Raw genomic sequence first — 24,710 nt, forward strand, 5'->3', positions numbered from 1 at the left:
TCGCTGGCAAATTGCTGGGGAGACTCCTTACCTTCATTCAGTACCCTGCTGCTGAAGGATCTCTGCTGAAACAAAAGCAAGTTACAAAGGTCAAGATCTGCATGGTAGGTGCTTCCCAGTGTCACTTAAGCACATCCAAACTCTGAAAATTCACAGAAGTCACTAAAGTGCCCAGGTATGGGCATAATGGGATTATTCCTTTAGGTACTTTTTTATGCACACAGGCCATGTAAGCAGGCTACAATCACCTACCTTAAGACTGAGAATTCACACTTACCCTAAAAAAGTTCCCCTAACATTCTTCAGATTTCAAAAAGCCTGAAAAAAAATAGAAAAGCTTTCCAGCACTCTCAGGCAGCTAAATATTACTGGGTATTTCCAGTATTTTCATAGGTATTATTTCTTTTTTATCCCTGTAAAAGGACTTTTTCTTTCCTCCAGGACTGGGGATCCAAATGTATAGATAGATACTAGTAGTCTTTTTTGTTTGTAAGCAGAAGTCTCTAAGACACTTTCTCCATGAAGCGAATATTGATATAATTCCAATAGTACTTCCTTTCTCATGGTGCTACAGACAAACAGAACACCAGAGAGGTTTGAATGTAGACAGTCCTTGGGAAAACTCTTGTTAGTGTGCATACGTTTGTCTGTGTTTGTTTGTATGTATGTGTCCAAAGGAACATGCCCTTGAAGCATCCATTCCTTCATTTTGCTTTTAAAGCTAAACTCAGTTCATACTTAAGCACATCAATAAGTGAAGTTCTTTTGACTTCCATCAATGTTCAGCACTTAGGTTCCTACTGTAAGACACTTTGCAAATATGCTAATATGAAGTGACCAAAATTAAGTGTGATGAATGAAAGTAAATCTTTTATAATGGGCTATGTGAATTTTAGGAAAAAAGGCATTTAAACCTCAAAAGTCAGTTGAGATAAGCCGATGCATGCAGCTTGTCCATCATCCTGAAGAGGTACTGCAGCTTTTAAAAAGATAACCTGTATTTTCCTATTGTTCCCCTTTACTATTTTTTCTTTTCAATGTCATAAGTTTCTAAAATGCAAATTATTGATGAATTCTAGGGGAAATCTTAAAAACAAAGTTATATGAAGTGGAGCTAGAAAATCTTATGATAGTAGGCACATGCTATAGGTCACTTAAACTAAAGTAAACACCTGGGTAATTTTTTTCCCTGAATCGGAGATAAGTATTTAAAGCAAATTGTTAAGTGCCTGCTATAAGAAGGTGTTTATTTGACTGCAATTTTTGCTTTCCAGTTTTTGTAATCCATTTGCTGATCTGAGTCTTCAGTTTTATTAACCCTGAGCGGAAACTGTTGAACAAAATAATCTTTCTGAGATTGTAGAATTACACAGTTCTCTATGTGATGGTAGTATGGCTTTTTATCTCATCAAAGTTCAGGTAATGGTTATTTATTCAATGATTAATTAAATTCCTAGCCAATGACTTTAATTGCAGTGGTTAGTTTATTTCCTGTAGATGCTGAAAATTCTTGCATGCATCTCAGAAGCTCACTTTTAAATAATTATTATGAATAAGGAGATTTGAAAATAAAGACCTCTATAGACAAAATCATGGTGTGTACACCCCCCAGATAGACATGGATTAAAATATAAAATATATAAAGAATATATTCTACAAGTAGTTATGAGATGAAATATTTAAAAAATAGATGGGGTAAGAGAGAAAGAAAAAAGGACTGGTAAATCCTTGTAATAGTTAAACACAGGGTATAAAGGCACCTAAACTGAGATCTTCAGTTCTAGTTTCTAATCAATTAAGACAAATATGTAACAAATTCTCTGTGCATTATTCTAGCCATATCTTTTGATTAAGTGCTTGCAATCAGATTTTCATAGCTGTTACCGTTAGAATATTGAAGTTTAGATATTTTTCATGAAAAGCAAGGCTAATGCTCTAATGACACTGAGACTTCTCTGTTACGTAGAATAAGGCTTAGTTATGCACGGAGGGATGTTGCACATGGAGAGAAGTCACTTTACACTTGAATGAATATTACTTAGTTGTTGGCATACACTGTTGAACAACTGCTATTTTGGTAGGCAGCATCCTTTTCCCGAATCATACAATCACACAATGATTTGGGTTGGAAGGGACCTTAAAACTCACTGAGTTCCAACCCCCCTGCCCTGGGCAGGGACATCTTCCGCTAGACCAGGTTGCCCAAAGCCCTGTCCAAACTGGCCTTGAACATGTCAGCTGTTTTATTAAAGGAAGCAAGGATGGCCACGGGGAGTCAAGGGAACCTTATACTCGGCCATTTTCTACCTGAGTTCACTGTGGCTTTCTTATTGCACAGTCTTCTGTGAATGCAATGCAGGATGTGGCAGAACTCAGACCACTGTTTTTATATATCCTTACTTTGTCAGAGGATTTTTAATTTTCTGGAAGTGGCAATGAAGAAAATATAAAATGCAAGTAAACCTTCAAAATATCTTAGTGGGAAATAAGACTTTACCTCAGATTTTAGTTAAAGGAAATCAAAAGTTGAAACAGGACTTATATTTCTAGTTAAACTGTATAAGCAAAATCCCAGTACAGATAGCCATCAGGTATGATTTGGAGATTATCATGAAGTGAGAACAGAAAGCAGCACTATAGCTGTCGTGGTTTAAACCCAGTCAGGTAACTTGTTCACTCACTCCCAGTGAGTGGTGCCGAGCTGACAACAATCAAGGTCCGTGTTCGTCTCCCCCCCCTCCCTGCACCGGGGCTCTCCCTTTCCCCGCTCCCGGAGGAACGGGGAGGAGGATCGAGAGAGTGCAACTCCTACGGGTTGAGACAAGAACAGTCCAGCAACAAATCACCACCGCTACTATCAGCTAAAACAATGATAAGGGAAAATAACAAGGGAAGAGAATACGATACCACTGGCCAAGAAAACGAGTTCCACCCGGAAGCTCCTGTCCTTCCGGGTAACTCCCAGTTACCCCCCACCCCGGGCATGACGTGCTGTGGTATGGAATACCTCCCCGGCTAGCCCGGGTCAGGCGCCCCGCCTCTGCTTCCTCACAGCCTCCCCTCTTCCCTGGCAGAGCATGAGCCTCACAGAGTCCTTGGTCAGGGTAAACATCACTTAGCAACAACCGACAACATCGGCTTCACCAACGCTGTTCTCAAAACTAGAAGTCAAAACACAGCACTGCACCAGTTAACACAAAGGAAAAAACATGATTGCTACTGCTGAACCCAGGACAATAGCTCTTAAGAAATGCATATTTTATGGGGGAGAAGCATGCTAATAGTTTTTCACTTGAGAACTTTTCTAATGTTCTGAGTTTTCTAATGAGAACTGAGTAGATATGCTCCCCAAAATTTACAATCTTGAACTTTTTTATAAGAAATGCCTCGTGATATGGTGTGGTACTGAAGCAGGCCAAGATCCTCAGCCATTAGTGGTCTCAAGGCATCAGCTGAGAGTCTACAAAACATTTTTCAGTACAGCAGTAAAGTTGTAAGTTTGTGAAACAAAAACATATTGTGTAACAAAAATGCCAAGTATCTTATCAGTGTGTTATTTCCCCCTCCCCAAAGCATAACCACACAGGGTATGTGGTAGTACAGGGACGTTTTTCAGGAAGGCTGGGTGCTCCCTGAGAAAGCCGAGAAATACTCTATGGGAGCTGTTCTCAAAAGCCAGGCTTTCATTAAACACAATCCCACCTTCACCACACTTTTTAGACTTTGCATGTAGGCTTTCTATGTGCATTAGTAGTTATTACATGAAGGGAGACAAACACAAGTGTCAACAAGAGGCTTAAGGTCATGCATGAAACATGCTTCAGCACCAGTACTTGGTGTATCTACAGATTCTTAGATGTGATGTCTACCCAATTTGTTCAAAGGTATGTAATCTTTTTCTTGTCACATTAGCTAGAAATATTTACACTTGGTCAAACTATTCTGTATTTGTAACGTCCAGTAATCAGTAATTAGCAGCACCTACCCTGAAGATCAATCACAGCAGCTATATTGCTATGGGTGGCTTTTTTGTCTTCCACTTTTTCATGGTGAACCATCATCATGCAACAAAAGTCCCAAAGGAAAGGGTGCTCCTAATGATTGTTGCAGTGGCTAGTTATTAGGATCTTACCCCCTTTTAGAATTAACACCTCAGTATATGTAGTTAAACTTGTATACTTCAAAAATAGACCCAGAAAGACTGATACAGTGAGAAGAAACACTGATGATCAGGAGCTGGGATTGCTGACAAGAGTGATTTTATGCCTCTCTGCTTCAAGGTCTGAAGTAATTTTCTCTGTTTTTGATTCAGACGCAGTTCTGCCTCACAGCTGAGCTACCAAGTGCTTTATATCAACAGGGAAGGGCTACACTTTCTTTCAGACCGTTCCAAGCCACCAAGAAGAGGCCAATGATTGTAGTGTGCCAGGGCTGCTTTTCATACATTAATTCGAGTCTTGGGCACCCTCTCAAGACACAAACTCATTCTCCTCCTCCAGTCTGACCCTGTGTCACCCTTTGCTAGGACACCACCTAGTCTGTAAACTTACAGTTATGTGCACATTTAAAGTTCCTTTCTTGCTTGTGAGTACTCTCTGATGTCTTCAGTGGGCAAGAGTGTCATCGCTTTGTGCTAGGGGATCTGACACAGCTGTCGCTCTTGGCCTTTTTTGGTGGGGAAGAGGAAGAGATGGGCATAATTTTTTTCTTAAGAAGTCAACTGGTGTCTTTAACATCTGAGTGAGTACTCTAAAATGCACAACTGAAACCATTTGGCAAAATTACAAATTCTGCAGTAAATAGACTTGGGTTAATTTTCAACAATTTGGACTAAAAGTCAAAGTTTAAGGGTACGATATCAGTCATTTCTTCTGCAGACCTTTAAAAAACTGTAAGTACTTAATTGTTTTGCCCTGAGAATATTTTCCTTTATCTAACATTAGTGTAATTGCATTTGAGTAACAATTTGAACTGTATCTACTAAAACAGGGTGGGCTGCTGTTGAATAAAATAGTATTAAGATAAATGATTCACTGGGATATAAACTATTATGCCAAATTGCAAAGAAGGTGCAAACCTGTATAAGCACATTTTTGTACTGTGATTGAGCACAGTTTGTGTAAACATCTTCAAGCAAAGCATACTGTTTATATATCAATGATAATTGTCTGAGTTGCTCACCACCTTAATTGTAAAGTGTTTCCGGGAATGCTATACACTTTTGAAACTCCAAGTAAGGAGTTACCTGTAGAAGGAGTTAATGCTCATGAATTTGCTAGGATTTGAGAGGATTAACATTGTTGTAGAAATTAGTATTTTAAGAGATTGATTGAGAGGATGTTGGGTTAAAGAATGTGAAAGACGATTCAGTTCTGTTGGCAGGCTTGTTAAAGACGGCTTGCTTCCCAGACATGACTTTATGAAGTGGAAAACATAGAGAAGAGCAGGTGCTGCAAGATTGTACTTGGAAAGTGTATCTGAGACAAAAAAAAAAAGAGGAAATTAACCTATATGCACCCCAACTATAAGGTAGGGTTCTGACTTGCCCTGTTTTTCTTCAGCTTACCCCATCAGGCAGCAGGGAACTGTGTTGAATAACTTGGTTTAATGAAGCCTTGTGACAGTCCTTAGAGATAAATCTTTAAAACGGTATTCTCTCTGTTTAACTCATTGTGCTAACCCTCAGATGTATAGGGACTTTTACAGGTATGTTCCAAGTCCATGGAATATACTGTTCCTTCTGTGAGCACAATTTTGGGAAATATGTAAGATGTGTAAGAAAGCAGGTGACTTAGCGCTACCAGAAGCTCTAGCCATGATGTCGAGATGGAGATGACTAAAAGGAGACAGACAAATTTTTGCAGATCTTGGGGGGGGAAGGAGAGCAGAATCTGGTTTGTTTCCATTTAGAACTTAAGTTGGTCTAGTGGTTTTTGTTTTATTTTTATTTCTAGTTTTAATGCCAAGAGATTGGTCTCCAATACAGTTTATATTAAAACTAACAAATTTACATTGATGCCAGTGGAAGGGAGAGGGCTCAGCTGAACATGCAGAGAAGAACTAATTGTTCTTTTTATGACTAGCAAGGACAGGCACAGTAAATAAAGACCACAGAGACAGGTATACACCAGTCAAATGTATGCGTCTTCATAGTTCGGTCTCCCATGTGGTCAGTACTAAATGCTTGTGAAAAGGGCTAAAAAACTGTGTCACAGACAAACCAGCTTGCCCTCAGAACATTTCTTTCCTCTGTTCTTTGCTTAATGGTTGTATAGCACTGAAATCATTCAGTATCTGATGAGGACTGAGGGCTAGCTGTTATGCTGTTGACATTCAAGTCAAATTTTCTTGTTTAGAATGAAGTGTATATTTTTTGGAATCCAGTTCACAATTATTTAAGGAAGACACTCAAGTATGAAATATCTTAGAATGAATCTGATGTTTTGCAAACATGGAACAAAAATGTTTCTTTGTTTCTTTTGTGTCGTTTTTTTTTAACACTGTAATGGGATCATCGGACAGACTTAGACATCAGGACCAATTATAGAAAGCAACATGACAGAAGCTGAGAAGCAAGGTGCAGGGGACAAATTTTGCTGCATTTCCAAGCTGAAGGTACAAAAATATTTTATCATTTTGTAGGAACACACAACTATAATTGCTTGCACTTGTAGTAGTTTGGTAGAAGTTACTTTTTTTTCCTTATCTTTAACGCCTTAACTGAGGTCAAGCAAGTTTGTCAGCTATCATGTGTTGCTTTTTATGTCCCTGAACTTTACCCTTTGTAATGTGTTGGAGGTACGGTTGATTGCTCATTTGAAGCTCCACCTCTGAATTTGTGTAATCTCCCTAGTCTGACGTGTTTACCATTTCTTCTAAAACCTCTGAAATGAGCCTTTACTGATTGTGACATGGCGGTAAAAGTTGGCTGTTGATGTACCGTAGACTACTCAAGTTGTCAAGAAGCACTATAAAAAATTGTAAAATAGCTTGGTTTGAATAGCAATTCAAAACCTGAATACATTACTTATACTTTTTAGCATTTGCAGATGTATTTAAAAATGCTGTTGATTTCATTGTTTGAAATGTTTGAGAACCCTAAAATTATTTTAATGCTACTGGTTTTTACTGTCAATTGCTACTACATTCTTGTAAAAAGGACACTACTCCTATCTGCTATTTACTTCTGTTTGAAATGTCTTGTTCCCGGCTCATGACCTCTACTGAGATGGGAGAGCAGATACTTGATCAAGTAGTTCGATCAAAGGAAACGATATTATCTCTGCAATTTGTCATTCAGATGAGCAAAGGGTGCAAAGATCTTTACATCCTGGTCTGGCTGCAGACGTTACTTAGTCCTGCAGATGGCAATCTTGCAGCAGACACAAGGTAGGAGAGGCTGTGCTGCTCCCGTCTTGACTATATATATTTTTTACAGAGTTTAAGGTTTCTGAAGACAGTCTTGGTCAATGGGAGTAGATGAAGAACAAAATCTTTGGCTTAATGAAGCCACAACTGTGGACAAGGATATGATGATGATATTTACCCACATATCAGTGGAACAAAACTGTTCACTTGTTTTACCTGGAAGACATATTTGGTGGGGAAGATAACCATGGAATATTCCTAAATATATATAATTCTTTATGCATTCTCCTCTTTCCTTCCTAGGTATTTCTGCTGGCACTATCACTTGCATTTGTTGGTAAAACAATGTCAGGTGCTTACATGAACAGCTTGTTTACACAGCTAGAGAAACAATTTAATATTCCAGCTTCCTTAGTGGGGATCATTAATGGAAGCTTTGAAATAGGTAAGCATTCATTTTAATATTTCTTATTCTCTAAAAATATAATATGTTGGCTCAGCATGTATTTGTGACTCTCAAGTTCATAGCAACCTGTCAATTACTCTTATGTGGCAATAGTGACCAAGTATCCTACTGTTTCAGCTGGTACTTACACATTTAGTGTTTTGGAAACTAGGAGGAGATCATAAATGATGAAGTTTAGGATTAAAAATTGGTTCATCTAATTTCTGCACTAGCATAAGGTATTACAGAGCAAGTAACAAAATAAAACCAGTTTAAGAGATTTGTATTGAATCTTTCTGAACAAACCAGAAAGATTTTATAATCTTTGTTTGAATTCAAGGTCATATTTACCGTTTTATAGCTCTTCTGATCAGTGACCTCAAAGTTGATTGGAGTAGATAATCTCCTTACTGAAACTTAATAGTATTTCAAGATTTTATACTTGAACAACTGTAAAGAAGGTTTTCAGTTCTACTTTTAGTGACACCTTGCCTGTCAGTGAGTTTTATTGCCTAGTGATAAGCTTATATTTTGTCATTGTGAAAAAAGCTGAGCAAAAGTCTTGTTAGCTTCAAACATGCCTCTATAGAGATCCCTAAAGGATGTGGTTTATACCCTTAAAGTTACAATGTGGATTTTTAGTATCCCTGGCTCAGCTGAGGAAGTGGTCTGCACAGGTTCATATATACTGATGGAGAAGGGAGGTAAGGCTCTGTCTCCCTTTTCCTGGTCTCCTATATCTGCATGTGCAAGAATAAGAATGTTTTAGCAACACTTTGCTGCTGCCTGTAAAGCAGTCTGATGGGGCAGCCCGAAGTTGAAATAAAGAAAGAATACCCAGAATATATTCTTGCTTTTGATAAGATGGAGACTTTAAGAAATATGAAATGGCCAAGATTAATGAAGTAGCATGTAAAAGGATTATTATTTTAAATAATTTATCTTCATATGCACTTTTCTATAACAAATTTTGGCATTCTTATCTCCAACGATGTAAAGGTGAAGAATCATAATATTTGAAATGGTTAAGAGTCAGTATATATGGAAGACTTAAATAATTTACTAGGACCATGTAAGTATACATCTTTAAGTGTCATTCAAGCCACTGATTCAATACAGTTTGTCTAGCAATCACACATAAAAAAAAAAAAGTGTTATCTTCTTTCAGAGCATGATGCTCATCACTCAGAGATATTTTTGTTCTTTTGACAAAAAGATCACAAAATTAGTAGGTATACGATTACAAAATTTCTATTTTTATGGGTCCTGATTCATAACATGAAGCTTGATTCTCTAGTTGCATAGCAATAAATGAAAAGCAGAGAAAATCAACTGATTCTCAAGTGAAAGCGGAGGAGAGCAAAGATTTTTAGCACATTTGTATTTTTAAATTATACTAGGTACAAAAATATGTATTTTTTTATTCCTTTCAAACCATTACTGAAAATAATATTAATTTAGTATTTCTTTTTTCTCTGTATGTCATCTTGTGTTCATTATTTTCAGTACAAAGAAACCTTGCAATATATGACTCTGTGTTTTCCCACACATTGCAAAATAGAGTATCCTAGGAGAACAGCTTCCTAAGCTACCCATTATTCTGCAGCCTCTGAGCTTGGTTTTTATGTAAAGTAGTGGGAAAATTCTTTACATAGATGCAGTCAAAAATCTCTCTCACAGTGATCTCTTTTCCATTCTGCCTTCTGTTCTCATGTTCTTTCTATGTGGTCTAAATCTTCTAGAAAAAGATCACAGATAGCAGGGAATTACTGCTTTAGGAAGTTCCCTGTCTAGTTACAGATTTACAAGGTAAGAGAAGTAACAAATGTTGAACTAATAAGGTATACTCAAATTCATGTTGCACTTTAGGAGATATAAGGATGCCTTGGTTTGTAAATATGAACCAGGTTCTTTTTGCAGGCAACTTGCTGCTGATAGCATTTGTGAGTTACTTTGGAGCAAAGCTTCACAGACCCAGAATAATTGCTTTGGGGTGCACAGTTATGTCGTTTGGATGTCTTTTAATATCAATTCCTCATTTCCTATTTGGAAGGTGAGTATTTTGCTTAGCTCAGAGCAGCTTCTGTGATCCTTATGTGTCTTAATCTGTAACTTCTCCAGCTGAAATAGTATTACTTATTGAGAGAGACATTGCTGAGCACCAGAATGATGTGGTGACTGTAAAGCAGCTTGTTTTGTTTTGCTTCTGAGATGGCTTCAGAATTCAGTCATCACTTCCTGAGGAAAGCCACCCCTCTCCAAAGGAAAGGAAGGCACTTGCCCTTGCCCTTGCCTACATGCTTGTGCTGCCTCACATGCCTTGTGAACTCCCTGAAGAAATAGTGGCCTGTGATAGTATTACATTACACTACTAGCTCTTATCTACTTGGATGGCAGTACAATGATTTTTAAGGATGTCTTTGGTCTGGAGCCTGGATGACAGATCCTCTAATTTTGTTATGTCCAATGTGGTATTGCTCTGACAGCCTTGGTGGCCTCCTCTGCCTAGGGTGCAAATTGAGTTAGAATGGAAGAATAATAGAAGAGAGAATAATACAAGGGATTTCATTAGAGTGTTTCATCAATTCCCCCTGTAGCATCTGTTACAAGATTATCTTAGAGGCTAGATAACAGCCTGAATAAAGTGCTGTGTTGATTTCCTGTTACAGTTCCTTTGTTCCTAGTCTGATTTCTTATTGAGGCTCTGTAAATTTTTAACATTTTCTTCTTCTTACAGCTACACACTCTTCTTATAGGTCACTTCATTACTGAACTACAGATTTATGAGATGGTTCTGAGGTATTTCTTCTTAACCAATGCATGCTTTCCTTTGGTTCAAATAGGTATCGTATTGAAAGCAGCATTTCACAACAGGAGAATTTTTCAGTCATGCCTCTCTGCCTTGTTAATCAAAGTTTGTTCTCTTTACCTACAGAGGAGCCATCAAGAGGTATGGGTCTTCATATGTTTAATAATATTTTTTCCCTTAGTTTTTATAGTGTTTAAGTAAACACAATTTATTTTTAATAGCAATTATTTCAAGGTTCTGCTTTTGATCAGTACTTTTTGCAGACATAAAAACCAGAGCTCAGGAAATTTCCTAGCCTTCTTGTTTCTTTATTTTCTGACATGAGAGCTGTAGTGCTTTTTTTTATGCAGTTTTCACAGTATTCAAACTGCTCAGTTAACATCCCTGTCAGTATGCTTTGGGGAAATACAGCACCAAGTTGTTCTTACAAATGTTCTCTTTTTGACTTGAACTACTATGATACTATGAGGAGGTGGGAAACACATCTGGGCAATGATTAATCTGGACCAGGATGCTTCTTCATTGTATCACACAAGAACTAAAAGAACGAGGAAAAGAGATAGATCCCACTTCCATTTAGAGAAAAGCGAAAATAGTTTAAACTGGGCTAAAACTTATCTGGGAGACTGAACCATGTATGTTCACTAGCAATATGCATATAAAGTAATTACTATAAAGTCAAAAGGCTAAGAGGCAACTATCAAATCATCATACACAAAATCCTCACACTGAGGATGGGATTAATCTCCTGACCCTTTAGCTACCTCAAAGGGAAGCATTTAGTCTGATCTCTCTTTTTAAGATCCCTTGATAGCTGGTCAAAGGAGACTACAGAGCTCTTCAAGCTGTACATTTGCTGTAAGGACATTAATGCTCTGTACTTCAGGGTGAGTCACACTACCTCCTGGATGCACCTGCTGACTGTTGAAAACTTAGATGATTGCTGGATGGCAAAAGTTAAGCGAGATGAACCTCACAGTTGTTACATTTTGTCATGGTGTTCCATCAATGTGTGTTAAAGCTGAATCACACTGCCGTAATATTGTATCAACACAGTGACGTCAAACCATAGTGCTGTAATTTTCTGTGTCTCCATTTAGTAATGGATGTGATTCCAAGCTTTCCAAGACTGCATGTCACTAAAGGCATTAATTTTGCCATCTTCATAAGGGAAAGCTGGAAAAAGTGCATACTTAATAGCTTGGTATTAAACTTTCATTTAAACATTTCAGATATTGTTTTTCTTTTCTAAATGCACAAATTAAGGTATAAGTAGGTAAAGCATTTCTTCTAAATTGTGCAGCTTTGTTGTAGACAGTGATCAGGTTAGTCGGGCATGACTTTTCATCCCTTCATCACTGAGGTTCAGATGCTGTCTTCTCTTCACTGACATAAAAATGGCAGTTTTGGTGAGGGAAATGAGTTAAGGGAAGGGCCATGGTTATGCAGTGGTTGGACAAGGTATGGCATGGAGAGGGAAGAGATTTAAATTCTTCACCAGGAAGTGCTTCTTCCAGTTCTGGAGGCTTTTAAGTATTGTGACTACTTATTCTCCCGTTTTACAGGACAGACCTACCTACCAAAGTTCAATCTGTTAGTCAAATTTTTGTTTCTAGAATTTAATTAATGGTTAGAATTAAAACATTAATTCTGTTTTTTTTTATATTATTCACAGAATGTGAAAAAGAGCCTGGGTCCTTGCTGTGGATATTTGTGATGGTTGGAAACATAGTACGTGGAATGGGTGAAACTCCTATCATGCCTTTAGGAATTTCATATTTGGAGGATTTTGCCAAAGCAGAGAATTCACCCTTCTATCTGGGTAAGTCTACCCGATTGTGATAACTCCCCTCCTCCAAACTAACAAATATGTAAACAAAAGCAAAAGAAAAGATTGTTATGATTTCCTTCAGTCTGATAAATGGAGAAAACATATTATTGCCTTGTCAACATAGTAACACTGTAGAACTTGTGTTTAACTACAGATGAACTTGTTGAAATGAGGCCATTTTTAGGTGCAGAAGACTATTCAGTAGACTGTCCTAAACATATGTAATAATTCCAAGAAAATTATTATGTTTGGGTTCTAATTTAGTATGTTTTCTCCTTTTCATACTTTAGGATGTCTACATACAGCAACTGTAATTGGCCCTTTCCTTGGTTTGTTGTTGGCATCATTCTGTGCAGAACTGTTTGTTGATCTGGGATCGGTAGATGCAGGTAATGGATGAATATATAAAATCTTACATATAAATCAGTAGGCATGCTGGTGTATTTTTCAGCACTGAAAGATATTTCTTTGCTAATATGGGATGTCTTAATTTTATCTGAGCTTGCTGGTGTTTCTTTTAGAATGGAAAATCTGTGTATAACATTCAATTCAATAAAAGGCCTGAATTCACACATACACAAATGAACCTGCATATAAATTATTTGATGAACAATTGTGTCATCTGGCTTAACATAAGAAAGGACTAGAATTTAATACAAAACACTGAAATTTACTATTTTGCAACATTAAAAAAAAAGACTGGAGACTATTTTCTTTGATCAGCCTAATTTTAAGAATCTTTAAAATACTTATATCACATCTCAGAGATGGCTAGGAGAAAACACGGTGAATATTTCTGAACATGTCTGAGTTTCGTTTTTTTTCTTTTTGTAGAGAATATAACTATAGCAGCTACTGATGCCCGCTGGGTTGGAGCTTGGTGGCTGGGCATTTTGATTTGTGCATCACTGAATCTTCTTGCGGGAATACCTTTTTGGTTTTTGCCAAGGTCACTCTTGAGGGAAGGAGAAAGCAATGAATCTGTGGAGACAAGTAAAAAAAGTGTAGTACCATTGCAAGAAAATAATAAAAATGAAGCCAAACAGACTATGTATGAAATTGCTAAAGGCAAGTTATATTGTCTTTCTTTCCCTTTTTAATTTAGAAACTTAAGATGTGAACTATGTGTATTTTTGTGAGTAAAGATGGGTCCAAGATATAAAACGCATGCTCTGTTTTTCATCTCTCTGCAGTTTAAAGGATTTGCACAGGCATTTAGAATGGTGTCTCACAGAGGAAGAAAGATAATTTTGTAGCTCAAGGAACTAAATTCACTCCTTTCCCTCTCCTGCTTTTCAGGTGTATGTAGAATCTGGATCTATTTTTCCCGGTAGAGGATTAATGCACTGAAATCTGGTAAAGAATATTACAACTCAGTGAGCTGTGAATAAGTTACAGATATTAGTTGTTTGTACCTCACATTCAGTGTGCAGAAAAGCAGCTCAAGTCTTGTGCATTTCTTGAGTCCAACATAAAGCATAAAAAGGAATTTACAGGTGCTTAAGTGTCTCATAAACATTTAAGATCTATTTGATTTACATTTATTCATGTTACCACTAGCAGCTTTCACATCTGTGGTCTTTTAGATCTATGTATCTGTAGGAAGCTATTTTTTTCCTTCCATTTTTTGTACTAGTTGGAAATGTAAGTGAATAAAATATGTCAAAGGCTAGGATCTTCAGAGTAGTCTTATGATTCTGTATACCCAGCCCAGGCCCCCTTAACAGGATCTTAATTTTCAGAAAGTAAGTGCTCTCGGCTACCTCTCATAAGTATTTCAAGATGAGTTCTGCAAATTCACCATTTGTACTTGGTGTGAACACTCAGATCTCTGCTGATATTACAACTTCATTTTTATACGACATAGCATCTTCCTCTGCTGTCATGTAGACTTAAATGAATCCATGAGTAATATACTGGTCTGGTGAGAAAAGGCCTCTTCCGCCCCACCACTCACAATAGCAAATAATAAATAATCGAAATCAGTGATCAAACCTGGGGGCAGGTTGTCACAGCTATCTAGTGGATTTATACCCCTTCCCCCTTGTGTTTTCTTTTCATGCCAGGTTCAGGAAAGGGGGTTTGCTGAATGGTCTGAGGGCAAGGAATGAGAGAAAGAGCAGTAGGAAAGATGGGAGAAAAAGATTTGCAGCTGCAAATCTGTAAGGGCAAAGTTCAGTCACTGTACAGCTAAAAAGCTTCAGGAAACTTGTACTATAAGGTTATCACTGTGATATTTTTTATTTATTTATTTATTTTTTTAAATAAGAAGCAGCATGCATTGGTGTGCATGTGTCTGTGTGTGAGGTTATGTATGTGTAGAAACAATATGTTGGGGTAGCCTGGGCTAAGCAAGTAATCTTTGGCCTGTGGTGTCTGGTAAAGCACAAGGACTAGCCTGATCCAGTTAAGGACTATTTCTGTTTCACTTTTCCTCCCTCATCTACACTAAGCACTGTGTGATTCTTTTCATAGCGCATCACACTAACTCATTATGTTATTTCATTCCAGATTTCATCCCCTTCCTCAAGGCTCTGCTTCACAACCCAGTTTATATGTTATTTATATGCATAACTGTGTTACAGTTCAATGCCTTCAATGGTATGTTATCATTCATGCCCAAATATGTGGAACAGCAGTTTGGAAAATCTGCATCAGATGCCATCTTTTTAATTGGTACGTTTTCATTTTTTATTTGCTCTGTGATGCCTCTGTGCAAATTCAGTTATTATTTTATGTATATATATACGTTCATGTGTACATGTATACATATACGTACTAAGGTCAAATGCTTCTACAGCTAAGAGTCCCCACCACAAAATATTTCCAAGTAATCATGCATTTTCTGCTAAGCATCTCTGAATTTTCTGTGTAGAATTTTATAATCAACTTCCCATCTTTTGAATTGGCGCAGAATTGGTAGGAAACTTAACTCAGTGCTCATCTTTCACAGTAGCTCCACCATTTTCTTTAAAATCTGCCACACAGAATATCCCAGACCTGATGAGTATTATTACTGCCCTCTGTCACCAGTGTTTGAAGCTGTGTATCCAAAGTCTTGTACCTATCACATATCTCTGTTGCTTTGACACTGCATGGCTGGGTTGTTTTTCAGATAGACTATTTTCTGTACTGAAATACATGCTAAAGTGAGAGGATCCAAATTCAGGTTCAGTCTTCCCTTTTCCCCTCATTCTCCATGCCCACCCAGAGTCAGGTGTTGTTAGAGAATCAACATTGTCTTGGGCAAAGCCAACCAAACCATATGATGCATGTGTAAAACTACTTCCTAAATGTCTTTCAGTCTTCATTAAAGTATCAAACAGCGAAGAAACATCAGAGCATGTTCAGTAATCCCATATAAAAACTGAAAGTTTGTTCCCTTTCTGTGATGCTCAGGGTGCACCAAAATGTGCTCCACCAGCTTGTCTTCCTGTTGAGTTTCTCTGTCAGCTAGGGAGGCTGTATTGAAACACTGCTTTGTGCGTGTGTGTGTGTGTGTGTGTGTGTATGTGTATGCATGTGTGTTGGAACTTGATTGCAATTCTAGATTGCAATTTCCCAACGAATCATTTTAGTCCTATTGTCTAGCACCTCTCCAAGCTGTTCCCAACTGCTGTTGAATTTGGCAGATGTTTTGGAGGTGCAAGGGAACTAGAGACTCATTTCTCACTGTAGTTAAATTCAGTCACAGGCACTGTATGGGTCTTCCCTTATGAATGGCTTTGATGTTCGCCTTTATTTTAACATGGAATTTTCATTTGTTTAAATAGGAGTTTACAACTTACCAGTTATATGTGTTGGGTATTTTTTTGGAGGCTTATTCATGAAGAAATTCAAGATAAATATTTATCTGGCTGCGAAAATAGCATTTTGGGTATCTTTACTGGAATACCTTCTCTACTTTGGTGCCTATTGGACTATCTGTGATACTTCACCAGTTGCTGGCCTTACAATTTCCTATGAAGGGTAAGGCACAAGAAGACTTAGGTCTTAAGACACCAGAATGATTTTTCTCGTCAAGAATTAGCCAGGGAATCCATACCTTTGCAACATTTTAGTTTAGTGGTCTAAATTCTCCAGGATTTTTACTTGTATGAGACAGTAGGTTTGTCTTCTGTTATCCCTGTTTTGAATATTAAAGTGTATTAGAAAAGATATCCACATCAAGAATCACGCAATTACATGCCCATATTGATACTTTATGTAATTACACATTCAAGTCATGTAACTGCAGGTGGAAAGAAAAAGTTGGTCAAATTAGGCATACAGGAATACAATTTCAGAATTACAGAGGGACAAAACACTATCTTATGCTGATTTATTGGAATTTGATTGCTATTGAGTTATCAGAGGATATTTCGTCTCATCTTGATTTGAAGCCTGCCATTAATCACTGGGCAGGGTTGTGTGTCTGTAAAATGCACAAGTAGGAAAATATATGATGCTTATAGACAATGAAGAACATATATGCATAGATAAGAAAAATGCTGAAGGGTATGCATACCTATCTATGGTTTGATAATATTAATATAATAAAACATCCTACGGAAAAATAAAAAGGTACAGCTGTAGGATAGGATTATGTAGGATTGTGTCCTGGATCAACAGGTGAGCTAGAATAGAGCCTTAAGCATTTCAAAAGGTTACTGTAGGTATTTCATTACTGAAATATTTATTAATTTTCTAAATGTATTTCAGAATAGAACAAGTTTCTTACACAGAAAGTACTCTACTTGCTGGCTGCAACAGGGACTGTGATTGCCCACTTAAAATATGGGACCCTGTTTGTGGGAACAATGGAATCACTTACATGTCGCCTTGTCTTGCTGGGTGTAAATCCTCAAGAGGAACTGGAAAGAGTATGGTAAAGCATACATTTTATTGTGCTGTAACTATGAAATATAGTAGGTGAGAAATAGCCATGTCAATATAGGCTGGGAAATATCCATGCATGTACATTTAAGTGGACATACAAGGTGATACATAAAAGTTGGAAAAATTCCTTGAGTGGCAACAGAAATTCCAAACTGAATATGAAAATTAGTTTGTTTAAATTAAATAATACAATGAAGAAGCCTCCTTTTCTTGTAATAATCAAAGGAGTATTAAATGATCAGAATGGAATAAGAAATTATTCTCAGGGTATTGCCAGCTAGAAACCTGAGTACCAAAGAATATTTCAGCTAAAATTAAATTCTTTAGCATGAACTTAATAATCTCTTTTACCCTATAGAGTTAAATAAGTAACTGGGTATTACAGAACTTTAATTATCTTAATCAACGATACATTATCCACAAGAAAAATTTATAAGTTCTAATTAGATTGAAACCAATAAAAAATAATGAGTTCAATAAATGCCAAATCATACAGGAATTAGAAAGCCTCTATTTTACAAATATTTTAGGGAAGTATTAGGTAACAATAAGGGCCAGGTACTGATGCCCTTGAACACTTTGGCTGACATTTGAGAGCCCTTATTGTAGCAATAGTCTCAATGATTTCAGTAGAATCAAGTGTTTGAGTGAGAATGTTGCAACCCACCCTCAATCAAACATCTCTGGTTTCTTCTGGAGTGTGAAAGGAGACACTATATTATGAAAAAGAGAGTCAGACCTGTTGGAACTGGAACGTCCACATAACTGTACTAAAAATGAGGGCGCTCTTGATCATGTCCTGCTTGAGGAGCCACTCACCCATCTGCATAAGACCATAGCTCTCTCTCATTCTCTAACCCAATATGCTGCATACAGATGATGGTTGGACCTGTGCCTGGCAGACAGGGGGAGAGGCTGCAGTGCAGTGCTGCACATGTGTAACATACACATTCAGGAGAGAGGGAGCTAGGTGCTAGCTGTGCATGTTTCACATTTGGTGCGTGAGTTTTGACAATCTGTGTGATCAAAATACTCTTTTGACAGGTATTTGAAAACTGCACCTGTGTTGCAGCCTCAGGGTTTTCGTCTCAAAATATCTCTGCAACTCTGGGCCAATGTGATGGAGAAGGAAACTGTGAGAAGATGCTTCATTATTTTTTAATATTGTCATTAGTCTGCAGCTTCATTTTTTCCTTAGCAGCCATGCCTGGATACATGGTCTTGATAAGGTACAGTAAAATGTCCTTATCATAAGAAAACTACTGGAGTTCTTATTCTGAGGCCAAACACCCTCAAGAGTTAAAAGTATGTTGGTTTGTGTTTGAAGGGAGGAAGAATATGCGTGGCTAAATAGGGAATTGCTGGGTATGCTCAAGTGGAAGAGGAGAGTTTACAGGTCATGGAAGGAGGGGCTGGCCACTTGGGAGGAATATAAGGCTGCTGCTAGAGGATGTAGGAAGGCAGCTAGGAGGACTAAGGCATCCTTAGAATTAAACCTGGCGAGAAGGGTCAAGGACAGCAAAAAGAGCTTTTTTAAATACATGGCAGACAAAACTAACACCAGAGGCAATGTAGGCCCACTGATGAACGGGATCGGTGCCCTGGTGACAGAAGATAAAGAGATGGCAGAGTTACTGAATGCCTTCTTTGTCTCTGTCTACTCTGCTGCGGGCAGTCCTGAAGAGCCCTGTACCCCTGAGACCTTAGATGAAGTCAGGTCGACGGAGCGGTTTGCCTTAGTCGATGAGGAATGGGTTAGAGACCAGTTGAGCAATCTGGACATCCATAAATCCATGGGTCCAGATGGGATGCACATGCGGGTGCTGAGGGAACTGGTGGAGGTCATTGCTAGACCACTCTCCATCATCTTTACCAAGTCTTGGGAAACGGGAGAGGTGCCTGAGGACTGGAGGAAAGCAAATGTCACTCCAGTCTTCAAAAAGGGCAAGAAGGAGGACCCGGGTAACTATAGACCCATCAGCCTCACCTCCATCCCTGGGAAAGTGATGGAACACCTTATCCTTGGTACCATCTTAAGGCATATCAAGGATAAGAAGGTTATGAGGGGCAGTCAACATGGCTTCACCAGGGGGAAATCATGTTTGACCAATCTCTTAGTCTTTTATGAGGAAATAACACGGTGGATGGATGATGGCAGAGCGGTGGATGTGGTCTACCTTGACTTCAGCAAAGCATTTGACACAGTCTCCCACAGCATCCTCACGGCTAAAATGAGGAAGTGTGGACTGGATGATCAGGTAGTGAGGTGGACTGTGAACTGGCTGAAGGAGAGAAGCCAGAGAGTTGTAGTCTATGGGGCAGAGTCTAGTTGGAGGCCTGTAACTAGTGGAGTGCCTCAAGGGTCAGTACTGGGACCAGTATTATTTAATATATTCATCAATGATTTAGATGAGGGAATTGAGTGTACTATCAGCAAGTTTGCTGATGACACTCAGCTGGGAGGAGTGGCTGATACGCCAGAAGGCTGTGCTGACATCCAGCGAGACCTGGATAGGCTGGAGAGTTGGGCAGGGAGTAACTTGATGAAATATAACAAGGGAAAGTGTAGAGTCCTGCATCTGGGCAGGAACAACCCCAGGTTCCAGTATAGGTTGGGGAACGACCTGTTAGCAGTGTAGGGGAGAGGGACCTGGGGGTCCTAGTGGACAACAGGATGACCATGAGCCAACACTGTGCCCTTGTGGCTAAGAAGGCCAATGGCATCCTGGGGTGTAGTAGAAGGGGGGTGGTTAGTAGGTCGAGAGAGGTCCTCCTTCCCCTCAACTCTGCCCTGGTGAGACCGCATCTGGAGTATTGTGTCCAGTTCTGGGCCCCTCAGTTCAAGAAGGACAGGGAGCTGCTGGAGAGAGTCCAGCACAGGGCAACGAAGATGATTAAGGGAGTGGAACATCTCCCTTATGAGGAAAGACTGAGGGAGCTGGGTCTCTATAGTTTGGAGAAGAGGAGACTGAGGGGTGACCTTATAAGTGTCTATAAATATATAAAGGGGGAGTGTCACGAGGACGGAGCCAGACTCTACTCAGTGGCAAACAATGATAGGACAAGGGGTAATGGGTACAAACTGGAACACAAGAGGTTCCACTTAAACTTGAGAAGAAACTTCTTCTCAGTGAGGGTGACGGAACACTGGAACAGGCTGCCCAGGGAGGTTGTGGAGTCTCCTTCCCTGGAGACATTCAAAACCCGCCTGGACACATTCCTGTGTAACATTATCTAGGTGTTCCTGCTCTGGCAGGGGGATTGGACTAGATGATCTTTCGAGGTCCCTTCCAATCTCTAACATACGGTGATACTGTGTGATACTGTGACAATCTTATGTCATTTCTGTACTGTGTTAAGGTTTAGTGTCAGCTTTATAACCTGTTGCTTCTGGCTATCAGCTGTATCCTTAATTAGTGTAGAGTCAGTGCACCAAGATATTGAGAGTTGTGTGTGATACCCATGTCTTGATTGATGACATCCACATGATGCTGGTTGAGGCATAACTATCTTGCACTTTGCACTGACTTCAGCCCAAGTGGATGATACCAGGACAACTGCTTTTCCTTTTGTGAATTTGGCAGTCCTAGCTAAGGAACTTCAGTGTCAACTAATGAGGATAATGAACCAACCAATGCTCTAATTATAATGATTTGGGCCTAATGTGATAGTTTGCTGGGGAAAGAAAAATGGAAAAAGTAAAAGAAAACCAAGAGGTAAACATTTCTTATTAATGTCTCCTCTGCTAACTTGTGTAAAATGTAATTATCACATACATAGGTCTCTAACGCCTGAAGAAAAGTCATTTGGAGTGGGCATCCATGGACTAGCTTCAAGAGTATTTGGTAAGAAAAGCTTTAACACACTTTAGAAGCACAGTTAGGTCTGATCTAGAGCTCAAGGGGCTTAACACAGCAGTCTATTATGGAGTCTACTATGTAGTGCCTTTGACCAGGAGGAATTTGGCTTTTTACAGATCTAGGCAGTGTGGCAAATTAAAACAGCTTTCAGTTTGCATTTATACTGGGAAATAGGCTGACTATATTGTCTGCTCATCTGAAAGACATTTTACATTCCTTCACTCTTGTTGTACGTTCATTGAACGCAACACTGACTAATGAGAGAAGATGTTCAGTTTTGAATAGAAATCACAGTCCATATTGTAGCATATATATATTGTAAACAACAGGAAAGAAAATCTGTGGTTGAGGGTAGGTGGATAAGGAAGAAGAGAGAATGTAAGAAATACAGAGAACACGGTTCATGCTGCAAGAGGACAGGACAGACGGACTGTGAGAGGTGAGAAACCGCATAGGTTCTATAGTGTATCTGCTAATCAGAAGAAATGTGCTACTCACAGAGGTGTTGCTAATATTCTTTTTAGCTGGAATCCCATCTCCCATCTATTTTGGAGCTTTGATAGATACGACTTGCTTAAAGTGGGGTACTATGACTTGTGGTGGAGAAGGAGCATGTAGGATATATGACATTGTCGCATACAGGTATATTTTCTACTTTATTTTAATTTTTCCTGCTTACTGTATTATTACATTCATAGAGATATAATTTTGCAGTCTATATTTTCCTAATAGACCAACTGCTCCTATGTTAGGTATTTGACACAACACTTTTTCTTTGGCATTAACTTTATTTGTCAAGTGCAGCCTTTGCCACAGATGCTGGAACACCCTCTGAACAGAAATGTTCTGGTGCCATAATTACTTCATTAATAGCCTTTCATGAGAACACATCTTAAAACACTGAATTCTGATTTAAAAAAAAAAAAAAAGCAGTAAGCCCTTGTGGAAAACTGTTAAGTGGTGACTATGCAAAATCATGGTTGAAAATGGTTGAAATAGTACTTGAATTAAAATACAGGAGAGGATATAGATGCCCAAGTTGGAAATGAGCCCAGGATACTATGGTCATGCTTTTGTAGTCCTTCAACAAGCAATGTGGAAATTCCGAAGAAAAGTCTTGTTGAATAGTGACCTCAGGGTGATTCCTTTTAGTATTGTGTTGAGTTTGATTTAAAAGAAAAATGCTAGTTCATGAATACCCAGTAATTTTACTCAGGTGGTCTGAGCTAGTCTTTTTAGGGCTCTCTCTTTTACCTGCGGAGAGATCCATAGGGTACCAGATGGCTAACTTTGCTGCCTAAATTAGTTGCCTGAATATGGGTCATCTAAGTAACTGTTTTGTTGCTACTGACATAGTTTCTGTTCTTCTATTGATTTGTCTTCTGTGAGATCCAAAAGGCTGAGGGCACAAGCTTTCTAGTGGCTGGGCAATTGTTGCAAAACAATGTATGCGGAACACTTTTGCTGTTTCTTTACAAATGCATATATTTAATAAGGCTTATCCTTTATTTCAGGGGGCTCTATCTCGGCCTGCCAGCAATATTACGTGGAGTGTCCTATATCCCAAGTGCAGTAATTCTCCTTATTTTAAAGAAGAAACTTAAAACTGAAAACCAAGTCTTAGTAAATGCACCAGTAGAAATGCAGGATAAAGAACAAGAAGCATTGAAATAATATTTCAAAGCAAAGCAAGACATACTGTGAAAATGCCTTGCAGTGTAAAATATTTGTGAAAGATTTCATACTTTAGTGAACTTGGGCAGAGATTAATAGAATTATACATAGATGTATCCTAATTATGTTATTCAAAAAGTATCAGCTTATAAAGTACTGTAAAAATGTGATTAGTGCAAAAGAATGAGAAGTAGAAATAAGAAAACTTACAAAATGCTAGGTTTGAGTTGCATGAGCAAAGGACTGTGAAATAAATAAAAGCATTACGTTTTCAGTCCCGGTTTCACTGAAGATAATGGGAGTTTTGCAACCGACTCCAGTGATGCCAGATGTCATCTTGGAATTCTACAATGGCTACTGCCAAAGCCTCTTTCATTGACATTTTCATTGTACCTGCTTTGGGCCTGAGTTTTCCATAAATTTATTCAATTACACTGTTGGTCCTTTCAGGCAAGGGCTGTTTGTTATTCTGCATAATGTAGGTGGTTAATATATTGGGAACATGGCTTATGACATGGTTTGGTGCTGTGGTAACAATAACAAATAAAAAAAAGTTCATTTTTTTAACTGCGGTGTTAGGTGATGTTTTACGTTTGCATAGAGTATGGACAAGGAAACATTCTCAGGATTTGTTGCTTCAGTTGCATTCACTAAAGAAGGGAATAACTCACACATTAAGAATTGTAGAACAATACTTGTGAGTATTTTACCCATCATGTTGCTGTCTGCTAAATCCTATATTTTCTCATGTCCTATATGACACAGACTTACTCCCATTTTATCAACCCAGGATCTTCTGCAGCCACTAAAAAATGGGAAGGATATTTTCCCAAAGTAGTTACATTAAGTTATATTCTGCTTTAAGGTGTCTTCTTAACAGCATGTGTGCATGTGCTTGGAATTGCTTCCTTCCCTTGTGGAATCAATGACAAATTTAATTTCTTCCCATGGAGCAGGAAATCAGCACCAGAATTTAGAGATTCTTCAAATACAGGAGTTCCTTACGATGAACTCTTTTAAAAAGATTTCATAGACACTTCCTCCCTTTGCATTGGGTGATGTAGCTGAACAGACAGAAGGGTAATAGAAAAAAAGACAAGTGTGGTGCAGTCTGTAACTGAGCAGAGCAGAGAGTGCAGTTCTCTCTTCAGCTTCAGCAGCTCAGAAGCTTTGTGACCATTTGAAGCACAGCTAATTTCCAGCATTGTTCTTGCTACCATGGGGCACTTGCTTAAAGCCATCATTCTTTCTTGTGTATATTATATTCCTCCAAAGCTAGAGTTAAAAATCTTTTTCAGGCATTTAGTCACAGTTTGGTGCCAAGGTAACCTGGGAAACATGAAAAGTTATATTGCACTGAAATTTCACAGCTGTAGGAAACAAAAGGGCTTTGTTAGGTAGGTAAATCTGTGCCATTTAAATGGACAAGTGCCAAAGAGTCAGGCCTCATTAACTCACTGTGCTCTGAAATGGAAGGAAGCAGATAGGAAACTTTCCAAGTTTTAAATTTAGCAGTTTAGTAGATACATTAACTTTCTTTTTCAGTTGTTCCAGTTTACTTGTTTAAGAATGTAGCAGTGAAATAGGCCACCTTCGTGAGATGCTTTGAAGTCATTACCTTGCTACTCAGACTGTTTTATCAACTTGGATGGAGCTGGCTGGGTGATGGCATGGTACAGAAGCTTCTTAGCATAAGTGTGTGGTGGGAACATCACTTCCCCAGAGCAAAACCAGGAAACAGAGTGTGCAGGTTGTTCCAAAGTAATCATCATAAATCCTTTATGTTATGCCATGTCTGGTACCACAGCCTAGGATTAGGTTGGAAGGTCAGAAAAATACTGTGAA

At 38.5% G+C, this 24,710-nt stretch overlaps 1 protein-coding gene across 4 annotated transcripts; it reads left to right on the top strand.

The window, feature by feature from the left end:
• Nucleotides 1-4,626: 4,626 nt before the first annotated feature.
• Nucleotides 4,627-23,430, top strand: LOC130609220 (solute carrier organic anion transporter family member 1A2-like). 4 transcript variants are annotated; one of them, XM_057427952.1, is made up of 16 exons: nucleotides 4,627-4,740; nucleotides 5,383-5,529; nucleotides 6,523-6,615; nucleotides 7,672-7,813; nucleotides 9,734-9,866; nucleotides 10,657-10,763; nucleotides 12,298-12,444; nucleotides 12,744-12,842; nucleotides 13,288-13,521; nucleotides 14,965-15,129; nucleotides 16,227-16,422; nucleotides 17,155-17,320; nucleotides 18,376-18,560; nucleotides 21,112-21,176; nucleotides 21,716-21,833; nucleotides 22,706-23,430. In XM_057427952.1, the coding sequence occupies exons 3-16, from the start codon at nucleotides 6,556-6,558 to the stop codon at nucleotides 22,863-22,865; spliced, it is 1,977 nt and encodes a 658-aa protein (XP_057283935.1). In that variant the 5' UTR covers nucleotides 4,627-4,740; nucleotides 5,383-5,529; nucleotides 6,523-6,555; the 3' UTR covers nucleotides 22,866-23,430. The 4 variants fall into 4 exon arrangements, with proteins under 4 accessions (XP_057283935.1, XP_057283934.1, XP_057283937.1 ...); XM_057427951.1 differs by lacking the exon at nucleotides 4,627-4,740 and adding an exon at nucleotides 4,802-4,891; XM_057427954.1 differs by lacking the exon at nucleotides 4,627-4,740 and adding an exon at nucleotides 4,802-4,891 and having other exon boundaries at nucleotides 16,272-16,422.
• Nucleotides 23,431-24,710: the final 1,280 nt, after the last annotated feature.

Source organism: Pezoporus wallicus, unplaced genomic scaffold (assembly GCF_028554395.1).
Source record: "Pezoporus wallicus isolate ANWC-B61680 ecotype Strahan unplaced genomic scaffold, APGP_CSIRO_Pwel_v1 contig_2908, whole genome shotgun sequence".
Taxonomy (NCBI): domain Eukaryota; kingdom Metazoa; phylum Chordata; class Aves; order Psittaciformes; family Psittacidae; genus Pezoporus; species Pezoporus wallicus.